This window comes from Argiope bruennichi, chromosome 4, assembly GCF_947563725.1.
Source record: "Argiope bruennichi chromosome 4, qqArgBrue1.1, whole genome shotgun sequence".
NCBI lineage: Eukaryota > Metazoa > Arthropoda > Arachnida > Araneae > Araneidae > Argiope > Argiope bruennichi.
In genome coordinates, this window is record NC_079154.1 from 26,677,354 (window position 1) to 26,690,663 (window position 13,310).

At 27.5% G+C, this 13,310-nt stretch overlaps 1 protein-coding gene across 1 annotated transcript in view; it reads left to right on the forward strand.

The window, feature by feature from the left end:
- LOC129965708 (poly(A) polymerase type 3-like) overlaps positions 1 to 13,310 on the forward strand; it is a 36,974-nt gene that overhangs the window by 3,628 nt on the left and 20,036 nt on the right. The window contains exon 2 of the mRNA XM_056079821.1: positions 12,187 to 12,396. Within this exon, the coding sequence (XP_055935796.1) occupies positions 12,187 to 12,396 (210 nt within the window). The remainder of the gene's footprint in view (positions 1 to 12,186; positions 12,397 to 13,310) is intronic.

Consider the following 13,310-nt stretch of genomic DNA (forward strand, 5'->3'; position numbering starts at 1 on the left):
TAATTTTAATGTAATAGAATACAGTTCTTAAGGCATTTTTTTTTTCATAAGATGCATTTTTACTGTCAGTTAAAAAAAATTGATTATTCACAACGATTGGATAATTTTATTCTTAATAATTTTTACTTTCTCGTACATGAAGTGTGGAGTAAGTTTTGTGATCATCAAAAAATTCAAATGCGAGATTTTGACGAATCTCCTTATTTTAAACCTCTCTGAAAAATAATTTTAAAAAAATCATATTTTTGGAAAATATCCGTTTGTTTGTGACAAAGATTATTCAATAACACTGTGAGCTGGATGGATGAAATTTGGTGTATGGGCTTTATGACAAATTTATTGATTTCTGTCAAATTTTGAGCAAAATCTATGAAATGGAAGTGTGGCTGCTCAAGTATAAGCTAACATAACTACAAAATGAAGAAAGCTAAATAAAATTCTTGTACTCTTGAAACTGTGTAAAATAATTTCTATATAGATATTTTTTTGCCTTTTTTTACTTCCTCGTATATGTAGTATAGAGAAAGTGTAGTAATCTTCCGAAAATTCGAACTCGATATTTTGACGAATCTCCACATTTTAAACCTCTATTAAGTTTGAAAAACATAATTTTGTAAAAGATCCATCTCTCTATGTGTATGTGACAAATATAACTGTAAAAAGCTTTGAGCGGAATTGAAATTTGTTGTACCGTCCAGCAAATTTGGATATTTCTATCAAATTTTCAGTAAAATCAATTTAGAGGAAGTCTGTCTGCCCGATTGTTTGAATACAATTTAACGTGATATTTACAAAGATAAGAGAACTAGATGGAAAGCATTCGGTGCACAGATTTAACATCTATAATGTATACAGCTTTCAAATTGTTAGCCATATCCAACTAGGGGCTGATTTGGCTAGAAATCTCATTGATATAGTTTATATTCTCGGAAACTAAAACACAATTATAAAGAAAACAGTGGTTTAAACATATCAAATTTAATACATGATTTTTTGATTACTGTTGTACAATGGCAAATTTTGATTTCAGTTGGTGGGGGAAAGGCATCTAAACCTAATGCTAGGGTTGAATTAATGGAAAACTTGCCAAGGATCACACAGTAGATTCAATAAAAATGATAAATTCACACCAAAAGTATGCCAAGGTCTATAATTTTTTTGCTGTGATGGATGGATGGCAGTACCTTTATAAAGTTGTATACAAGCAAGTATTTGGCAGCAAAATCCCGCTAGTTTGTTATTATTTCTTAAAATTATTTTCTTATTTTTCCTTCATTTTTTTTTTTTTTTCATTCTGAAATAATATTTTCTTTAATAATTGTGAAATTCATTGGATGTTTTATTATTTGTGAAATTACAAGATCTTGATATAACATTAATTAAATCATGCAAATTCCTTTTCTATTTAGTGAGGGAAACATAGTGGTTAATTATTCTGTTTCCATAGAGACATAACTAATTTATTATTGTATTTCTTGATTTAGGTAATTTAAAGTATGTAATTACGGAAATTTAAAAACAAAAGATAATGATAAATTTCTTTATAAATAACATTCCCAAAGCTTCTATCAAATAAAAATAAACATGGAATATTTTTTTATTTATTTCTGGATGTGCTTCAACTTTTATTTTTAATCTGTAAACTTTTATTATTAAAATATTTTACCTCTGTTAATTTAATATTTTCTTGATTTTTTTTATACCTACAAATGGGTTACAAAATGATACAATTAATATAAATTCTGTAATAAGCAAAGTTGGCTGATGTGTAAATCGTGCATAAATATATGGAAGTATGAAGACATTCATCCTGAATAGCCCAATTCTGAAAGTATGACTGATGTTTGAATTTGATTAGATTAAATATTTTATAATTGTTCAATGATATCCTAGGGAGGGATTGAAGAATACCAGTTGTGTTATCTTAATCCACTCGTAAATTATTTTAGCTAAGAAAATTTTATAACTTTGAAATGATAGTTGTGAATCAAGAATAAAAGCACAAATAAAATCATTGAAGAATCAAAAATTATTTTTATTTTTCCAAGCAGAATAATTAGAGAGCCAAGATATCACATCAGCATACTGTTCAGTTGCATACTTTAAAGTTTGTGAAAAGTAAGATTATTCTGATAAAAACATGCCAGTGGTCTGAAATGGTGTGATTATTGATTCATGAAATTGGACAAATTGCTACCAGTGCTGTAGGGATAAGTATTCTGGTTACTCATTAGCATTATGGAATGCAGCTGATGTTTATGAATACCCAATCAAAATTATTTTTGTTACTTTTCTATTATACCAGCGCAAATCTCGCCAAGCAGACTTTTTGGTGACAGCACACAATCATTGGAACAAATCACATCAAGCAAAAGGTTACCACCGATGATATTCCATTTGGCATTGGTTGCATCATCATTGGCAACTTTATAGCCTGCGCCGGTATAATGGAAATGTACCTTATATTCTAACATGAAGTGAAATTTTGAAGTTCATCATAAAAAGAAATGTTGAAGATAATTGTTATTGCTATATTCTGTCTGCAAAGTAATTGCTTATAGTTTCTGTCATCTTGAGTTAATGCTTTTTTCTTCAGAGGTGCAACATCATTAACAAACCTTAAAACTGCTTATTTTTAATGGCCCTTATATAAGGGCTTAAAAAATACTTACTTTTTATCCAAGTACTTTTTTTTTTTACTTGGTAGGGGGAGTAGTGTACCTTATTACAGAATCATATCAGATTTGTCTGATTATAGGGCTGCATTTTTCTTTGCAATGCCTGATCTTTCATCTTTGAAAAGATCTTGATGATTCTGTGGAAAAAAAAAAAAAAAAAATTCTCATTAGGGAAATACTAATAATAATAAGAAAATGCATTTCTTATACTTATTTACATTACTTTTCCTTCATTCCTTCTTATTTATTTAGATCGGGAGAAAAGGAATTTTTGAGATAAATTTATGTATTTATGTAAAATCACATTTTCTTTTATGCTCTTTTTTTTTAAAAAAAAATTTATTGAGCATTTAACATCATATAGAAAATGACCAGTTATATTTAGATGGTAGAAAAGTTTTAGAACTTTTTAACATTTTAAGGGGAAAATGTGTGTTTAATTAATTTTCAAAAGTAAATGGTTCAAGGCTTCCAAGAATAAAAATAAAACAAAATGTTCATGGTTCTTCAAAGTTACTTGTCAGCCATTACTTGTTACTCTTGCTGTAGATCTCAAAAATAGTTAATGCTTATAAATTTTTTTCTTAATTAATGCTAATTAATATATTTTCTTGTATATGAAGTATTCAGGGGTAAGGAATGTTAATCATAAAAAATTTGAAGCCAAAATTTTACCCTAACTCCACAATTTAAATCCCTAAATAAAATTTGTTATATCTATCCAAGTACAAGTGAACTAGGTTACTTCAAAATGCCAAGAGCTATATGGATAAAATTTGGTTCTTAATTTTAGCATTTAAAGTATATATCAATATCAATTTAAACTAAGTTTGTCAACAAGTTTACCATTTGTCGGTCTGTACATTCATATACATACAAACACTATAATTCAAAGATGCAACATATTAGATAAATGAGATTTGGATATTTTTGTTGTTAAAATTATGAAATGTATCATTTGGTCATCCAAAAAAACTTATAAAATTTACCATACTGTGAAGCTCAAAACATTCTTATGCAGAATATGAAAATTGCAAGTGTTCGTGGCTTTCACAGCCTTATCCAGTGTCTAATTTTTATGTGGGATCATAACACTTTTATTAAGGAGCATGCTAGGAAGTTTTAGAGAAACCTTCACTGTCGTCTTATGAGTTGTTGAGCTTATTAATTCATTTCTACAAACAAGGCAAGGTTCACATGAAATAAGAATTAGTAAAATTGTCAGTAGTTTGTTTGTTTTAAAAATGTAATAGATCAGTAAATTATACAAGAGTAGAAAAATATTGTTTTGGCAGAGAAAATTAGTAAGTATGAAAAATTGAAACATGTTCTGTGTTGCTATTACATAAGAAAGATGGAGTACACTGACTCATTTTATGGAGTATATAGATGATAGTCAAATCATCCTTATTCAACTTAAAGAATTTTAATGTTGAAAAATAAAAATGTATGAGTTTTTTTTTTTTTTAATTCCTTATTTGAAGACAATAAATTTACAAGATATTTATTTATAAATTTACAAGATATTTCTCATGAATAGGCTTCTGGTGAATGAGTGTTCACCATTGCTGAAAATGCTACTAAGGAAGTTTAAATGAAATATTTTGTTTCAATATGGCCACACAAAGTATTCTGACAGAATCCATTCAGTTAATGTTAACAGAGTATTGAAAATATCATCAATATCAGCCTGTTCAAAACATCACAGATTTTTTAAGGAACAAACACATAAAGAAATAATTGCTAATGGCATAAAGTAATAATCTGATTCTTTGGTGTTTTTATAGAAAATGAAATTTTAGAAAAAGAAATATTTGAAATTGAATATAAAGCTAATGTGTTTAACAAGCCAAAGACTTAATTACTATCAAAATATATTCTAAAAAGAAACAAATTTTTATATACATATTGAATAAAATTATCATGATTTTTGTATCCAAGATTTGTTTACTTAGGTTCATAATTTTTTTTCGAGAAATTAAAATGTTAATGGTTCAGTAATATTATAATTTTTCTTAACAATATTGACTGTAATTTAATAAAATAAATTTAAATATTCAATAAAAGGGCTTTAACAATGATTTTCAAACAAAACACATAAAAAAAGGCATTTTAAATAATTTAGTTTCAATGTTGGTAAAATATATTCAATAATTGTTGGCGGTGTTTTATGTTTAAAATTGGATTCTTGCTTAGTTAATTTTGTCGGCCGTAGTTCTATAATTGAAAACAGTATATTAATGCTGGCTCTTATTTTTCCCAAAAAGTGCTGATAAAGTGTTTATTTTTTTAAGGTAAAATTTGACAACGCAACTTGGTCTTTCTGCAATTCTTTTTTGACTTTGTATAGCATCAAACCTGATGTATGACAGCTGTAGCTAAACTGTTCTAAAAATTATTCCTCTTTTGAAATCTGATATATCTGATAGTAGAGGGCCCTGGATTAATGCAATGCTTTTAAGAGATTGTTATCCCTACTGAGTTGTAAATTTTTATGCAAAATCTGCAAAAACGTAGTGCATTTTTTCTACAAGTATTTGTGCTCTGTCGTGCCTCATCAATAATAATTAAAATGATTTTTGATTTTACAATTAAGAAGAAAATTTCTGCACTTCAGATTTAATTAATAATTAATATGCAATCTAGACAAATCTTAGTAAATTTGTGAAATTGGGAAATATATAAAACTGTATGTACTGTTTTGGACCAATTATTTTTACACCTGTTGTAAGCTTTTCTAAGAAAGTCTTTAAGTAATGACATTTGAATAGTTGAAAAATATGCAAATTAGATTGAATTGTTAATTTTCCATGTATCAAATTTATAATGCTGCTAAACACATTGTTCTCAGTGCTTTTTTTAAAAATCACTTAAATCTTTTTCATAATATCAAACTTAAGAAATAGTTTATATTATCTGTTTTTTGGAGAATCCGATTTTCTCTTATCACTAATAACTATTGGATGTTCTTCTTTAAAAAATGATAATGTCTTTTAGTCATTGAATACTTATTGATGAAAATTTTTCATTTCAATTGACAAGTATATATACTTTACTTGTATAAGAAATTATTTTATCAAAAATTAAAGAATGCTATCCTTATAAATAGCATTATAAATATAAGTTTATATATTCCTACTGAAATTTTTATGACTGTACTTATCATGAAGGTGGAATTTTGTGAGTGTAGTGGGGTGGTTGTAATGGCCTTGAAAAATGTGATATTAGCAGCAACTTGGATAGTGTGGAGGTTGATGCAATTTATGGTAAAACTAACTGATGATGTACCGAAATGGTCAATGCTACTAACAACAATGTAGACATTAAAATAATATGATTTGTGTATAATTTTAATTAGTGTAATTTTTATATAATTACAGAGAAAGGTAATATAGTTCAGTATGAGTTTGTGTTGAAATTATGTACAGTGAAAATAATTGTTTCCCGAAATTAAAGTAATGAATGTAAATCAATTTGAATAAAAGAAAAAATCTAAAATTTATAAACACATTTAGAAAATTATTTTATATTTCTTGAATAAATCAACACATAACCAAAATGATCGCTAAGTGTAAATATTTTGTCATTGTCGCCTATTTATCTACAAAGTACCTAAGATGCAATCTAAAGTGAGTTATGGTTCCGAAAATAAATAAATAAATTAGTAATGACGGAGAAAGTGAAAAATTTTCATAAAATGAGTTTTTATGTATTAAAATAATGTTACTCTTTAACGTAATGTTTTATCTTTGTTTTGGGAAAGAAAAAGCTAGTAAAAAATAATTTCTGCTTTCTTTGAAAAAATTGTTGTTAAAAGAAAACACCAAATGAAAGAAAAATCGATAAAAGAAATTTCACATCAATGATGCAGGCTCCCTTCTCTTACACTAAATTTTAAAATTTCTCAGATTCGACAAAAAAGGTTGAGATAGCGGCATGCATTTATCATGCTGGGACAACGTATTGCTACTGATTCGGTAGCATTTTCCGATGTGCTTACATTCCGACAGTAGAGATGCAGCAAACCGTATGATAGCAGTTGTAAACTATTATTAGCTTAATGTTACACTAAGTCAACTATTTCGTGCATGAAACCACACAACATCGTAAAACATGAAATCTGTACGCTCCGTATTTCCAAATTTCTTCATGAAACAACCCTTGATGCTCATCCTCGTATCAGTCAGTACTCGTTCGTCCATTTTCCATTGGCAAATTTACCAGATTTTGCAAGCCCAACACATTTTGTATATACGTATATCATTGAAAAATATTTTGAAGTTATAAATTTCTCAAAAAATTAAAAGTAATTATTAACGATTTCCTTACATACGAATAAAAGCATTTTATCATTATGATGGATAAAAAAAAATATATATATATAGCATTGAAATTTGATATTTTACCAGATTTGTCAAGTGGAATATATTATAACCATTTTAAATGAATGATAGCCGTCTCAGTACTTTATTATATAATAATAATCTTGATATTGCAAGGCAAATACGCATTATTATTATACATTAAATTGTATTCCTTATTAATTTATTCGACAACTGGTTTAATATATTTTGATCGACCTGTCTGAGTCTCATTTGCTCAGTGGCCATAAATATCAGCCTCTGATATTCTCGTCGTCTATCTTTTGAAACAATCCTCTATTTCTTTCTGAGAAATTCGACCTGCTTTTTATTATGGTGTCTACTTAACCCGAAGGAAACATCGCACCAAATATCAAAAATACAAACTGAGAAACGCTTTGTTGAAATTGGATAGGAAGGAACTCGATTTTCGCGCCATATTCTGCATGCGGATAAATGTGGAAAGAGATAAAATGATGACACAATGGCGTGTAGTTGTCCCAACAGTGTTGTATTTATATTAGAGTATTAAGGGTGTTGATTCAAGAGAACGATTGCACGTATAGAGGGCCTTATGTTAAGTTTATTGAAATTTAGCGTTCGCTATTCGAATCCGAATCATATCGTTAATTTTATGGATGTGATGGATTCGCCCATCCCATAGGGATAAATGTTGCGATTGAGACGCTAGTGTATTAATGCCTTGCTGTTCAAAATACTGTTTGACAACGGATTCTGAGACGACCATATTTCGACGACGCGGAACGGTGAGTGCATTTCCGTATTCCCTTTGACCTTGGATTTTCCCTATTAGATACTAGTAAATGTAAACATCTCTTTTCACCCCTATTTTAACGAAATGAACCCATCTTAACGTCTGTGCAAAAGTGCTGAGGATTTTACAGTCTGTTGTTGGACAGTATTCACCTTTGACCTTGGACTTCATTGTTAAATGTTTCCCCCTCCCCATCTCCCCCTTTCTCTTTCCTCTCACCCCTATTTTGACAAATTAAACCCATACTAACGCATGCGCAAAAGCGCGGAAGGCTTTACAATCCGTTATCAAGCAATACACATGTGAATATTTGCAACTTGTTTGAAAACATGCATGACGCCATGCTAGCTGGGATTGGGAAAATGCATAAGGTATGCCCGAGAATTAATGCCACTGGATTAGTGAGAACTTCTCGTTTTGGACAAAGGTATGCTAATAAAACCTGAAATTGTTCATATCGAATTCATCGATCTGTCTTTTAATATCACCTTTGTATTTATGATGAAATAGCTTGAATGCTTAATCTATTGGAACGTGGTACGCTTCCGCATCGCAATGTTGTTATGCGTTATATTGGTCTCTGTGATGTTTGAATGTAGTGTAAAATGTTTTTTAACTTTGATTGCATGTGAAAAATTCTATTTTTGTTATTTTTCTTTATTGGGGGAAAAAGCACAATATCGGAAAAATAAATAAAGAAGCTCTACGATCTGATAAGAGTTTTGCATGGTATTCAATACATCAAATTTTTTCCTTGAATTAGTGGGAAAAAATTAATGTTTATTGAAACTGCTCATTTAAATATTACTATACAGTTTTTTATTTGTATTGAATTTTGCACTTTCATTATAATGATACTTTTTCATGTGTTTATTTCCAACTTCTACCTGTGTCGCGTACCCCTTATTTATTTTTGATTCATTATTTGTATTATTATTTTGTAGGAAATTGAACATCTTTTAATTTGACTGTAGTTGTATTTCTTTAAAACCGAAATTAATACCTTATATTCAATTATTCCCATTAAACTCTTGATTCATTCCTTTATTTCCTGATTATCAGATATTAAAGTTTTGGTCAGATTATCAGGTATACATTTTCTTGGAATTGAAGAAAGAGGGTGTTTTATTATTTTTTGTAAGTTATTAAAGGTTAAAAAGAATAGGATCAGATTTGCTTATACATTATTTTTAATAATACCATAGAATTAAGTAATATTTTAACTATGAGTTGCTCATCTAAATAATATATATCTTAATAATTCTTCTAAAATCATCTAGGCTAACTGGAATTAATTAATCCATGTATTAAATTTTGCCTAAAATTCTATTTCTTAAAAAATAATTCATTGACTCTCTAAAGATAGATATATTATATTGTTTTATAGATATATTACTAATTTGTTGTATTCTTGTCAAAACTGATTTATATGGAAAGTTTTTGATTTTAAGTACTGTTATTTAACGGTTAGTGCATTTTTCTTAAAAATGATCAAATTTTACTGTGTGCTTAAAATATTTTTGCATGTAGCATTTTGCATAAATGTAAGTTCTTTTTTTTTTTTTTATTTACAGCAGATTTTAAAATAACTAGGCTTATTCTTAAATTATAAATTAATTGAAATAAAATATTACTTTATAGAGTTTCTAAATTTATTATCTTAAGTAACTATTAATATTTTTTAAAATCTTAAATGTTTATATTTTTCCATAACTTTATCTTAGCTCCAAAGTTCCAAAATTTGTTTTTAATAGAATCTGTTCTTAATTCTAGTATTATATTAAAAACACGTAATTAGTATATATTTATTATGTAACGATATCTCTTTATTTTAAATTGTAATTAATTTCCTAATTTTTATCTTAAATTGACTCAGATTCTAATTTTCTCCTAATCCAAAACCCATTTTTAAAAATTTATTTTTTAATGTGTTTTAAAAAGTTCTTGGCTATAAATATAACAACTCTCACGGTTTAAGCAAAGCATTTTTTCCAAATATCCAAGATTCTCTTTCCTGAATTGGTGTATGTGTCAAAAGAAAAATCCCTATAAGAATCTCTTTGTAAAAGTGCTGAGGGGAAAATTTCTCTGTCCTAAAACCAATGGATGCCTTTTTCTTTAGTTATCCCCATGTATAAATCATATCCTCATGTGGTAAAATAAATTGATGCTAATTACAAAATTTGGCTTCTTGTCGGTCTGACACCATGAAAAATATGTGACACATATAAGTTGCATTTCTGGTTTTAGGCATATTAAATTGGCAACAGTATTTCTTTCTTTTTAAATCTTTTATTTTAAGATATGTGGATTATTTAAGATATTCTTAGACTTAATTTTTGTACTTAATTTAGTAATTATGACCACACATACACACACACACACAAAAAAAAAACCCCTCTTCACTTTAAATCTATTAAAATCTTATGGGGGAGGAGGGAAAGAAAAGTGGTTACACAGTATAAATACCTTTATTCATTGCATTTAGATATTGTACTCGCACAGGATGGCCTGTGCCTCTTTAATTCTAAAATTTATAATTTGAGTTGAAATGCTAGGGAAACTACTTATTGTATCTTAGTGCTCTATTGAATATTTCTATATATAGTGTCTTTTAGTTTATAAAATTTATATTTAATAAAAATTCAAACCTTTCCATTCCAATGTCTCCTCTCGGGTACCTGTTTAGTTGGTGCATTATTTTGGCATTTTATTTATTCTGTTGAAAACTTTGTTAAAAATGTCTTCAAAATGGTAAGAAGATGTGGGTTAATTCTTCTTAAAGCAATTATAAGTTTTTATTTTTCAAAACAAACAAATCTTTGTATTAGGGTGAGTAACTATGCATCAGATTTTTTTCTAGAACAAAAAGTTAACACCAATAATTGATATTCTACTAATTAACTGTGCTTCTTTTTTATAGTCCTTAAATATGCAGAAACCATATTGCTTATCAAAATAAATTGAATTTTTTTTTTAATTGTAGTGCAGTTAAAAAATTGGTAATATGTTTCAAATTGCATGTAGGTTTTTTTTTTTGTGATAGTATAATTTTGAATTTTCATTCTTGATATAAACTGCACAGATAATGAGCAGAACTTTTTTGTCAAGATTTGTTTATGTTTTGAAATGAAAGTATCTATAAAACATGTCTAAATGAAGGTATCTAAAAATCTACGTCTATTTATACCCTCAAAGAATATAGATACATGCTTACCAAATTTTATGAAATATTATCAAGTTGATTTTAAGACATTTTCTTTTCCGAGAACTAATCGCACTGAAATATTCTTTCTTCAGAAAATGCACTTAGATATTTGGATGAACTATAAATTAATTCATCCAAATGCGCTAGAAACAAATGTAGTTTTCACACTAACAGAAATGCTAGAAATAAGCATACTATGGCCGAGTAGGTTGAGAGGTAATGTAAAAATATATAATATTATTTTGGAGAGTTTTACAGTTAAAATAAAATAAATTGATCATTTCCAGATAAAAAATACTGCTGCTTCCAATTTCATTTTTATTTGCTGTGTATTATTGAATTTACTGTATCTGTAGTTCTGTCTTGCATGTATTAAAAACAGTCTGCTTTAGAGTCTACGAAGTTTGGACTTTATTTTCAGCTCATAAAAAAAATTTCAAATTTTTTTTAAAAAAATCATTTGTATCTAGTTGGATATCTTAAATTTCTGATCAACCATGAACTCTATTGTTTAAAGTTAATCAAAAAAAATTTTTTTTTTTTTTTTTTAACAATTGTGAATGTTCAGAAGAAAGGGTACTGAATTAACTTGATATTATAAAAATGTTTAAAATGGTGTTTGATTTAAATTTTACAGTTTCTTGCAATACTTCTGAATGTTATCTTGGAAAAGCAAAATCTTGCTTAATTTTTAATTAATTGAAATTTACTTAATCCCCCCCCAAATCACTCAAAATTGCACATACCTAATTTCTAAATTATATTTGTGCTAAATTTTGTAACTCCCTGTCAAATAATATGTTCTGTAGAGTACCAATATGCACATATTTTCCTTTACTTTTAGAAAAATTAGAATTGTATTCATAATTCATGAAGATAAGTGTTCATGTTTGTCTAGTCACAGTATAACCTTGCAGTTGTATAAGTTTTTATTTTTTTGCTTTAGAAACATATTCATGTTTATGATTTCAAAAAGATATTCTATATGTCCTTTTTTTTTGTTATCCCTTATGATGTATGCAGTTAAGTCAAATATTGTGAAGTGTACTTGGAAAATTTTGTAATTTAACCTACAAATATTTTACTCTGCATGTTTGTGGTATAAATTTATTTTATATGTTACAATGAAAATCTTCAAAATCTTAATTCTTTTTTTGTTTTCAGCACACATCTAAATAACATGTGGAATAATACTACTATAAATAACACATCAGCACAGAATAATAACCAAAGTAATAAAACAGTTACGCTTGGTGTTACTTCACCCATTAGTACAGCCTTCCCCAAACCTGATGATATTCAAAGAACAAAAGAACTTGAAAAAGTTTTACGGGAGTATGGCCTCTTTGAGTCTGATGAGGAACTGGCTCATCGGTATGAAAATTATTTCTTGAAGAATTGCAATATTTTAAAATAACTATGAAACAGAATGTTATATTATTCCTACTTTATTTTTCTAATTTTAATTTTGTATATTCTTCTGAATTATTTTTTGCATTATGTTATTTTCCTTTTAACTTCTTCTAAAATCAAGGAATTATTTAAATTATTGCCAAGGAACTCCAGTTTTAATTTTCTGACAGATCATTAAATATGATTATAGAGTATTTATTTTATGTTCTTTAACTTTGGGACCATGGTGAATAGAAATCTTTGAAGACAGCCATTGGGGATTTGGTATAATAGTTACTGTTATTTATGTTAATAAATATTGTATTGTGTAAAAAAATTGGATATTAAATTTTCATTATTGAAGCATTTGCTGCTTGTAGAATGTGTAGTTTTAATAGGATCGTGAACTAAATGAGAAGAGCTGCTTCAATACTTCCTTTCTGTTAAGTTATGAACATTATATTACTCTTTCATACCTATTTACAATATGTAATTTTAAGTGTGAAATATAAAATAAATTCTGAATTCTTTTTCTATGCTACATTTATATTATTTACTCAAATGACCAGCTTTATTCACTGGGAATATTGGTTAAATTTGATTTCAGAAAAATCTTTTTATTATAACTTTATGTCCATGATTCTGCAAAATTGTAACTTTGAAGCTATGTTGTTTTAATTTGTTTTAAATTCTGTTTATTGTATAAATGAACCTTTCTGATGGAGACAGTCCTAGAACATCTTGGTACTATTAAAACTTTACTTTTCATTTGTCTTGTAAACTATACATATATTAAACAGAATCCTTCTTGAGCTTTCATTAATGGTAGAAAATCATATAATTATATATTTGATGGAACATTGAAAATAGATATAATTTTCAATTTAATCTTGTTA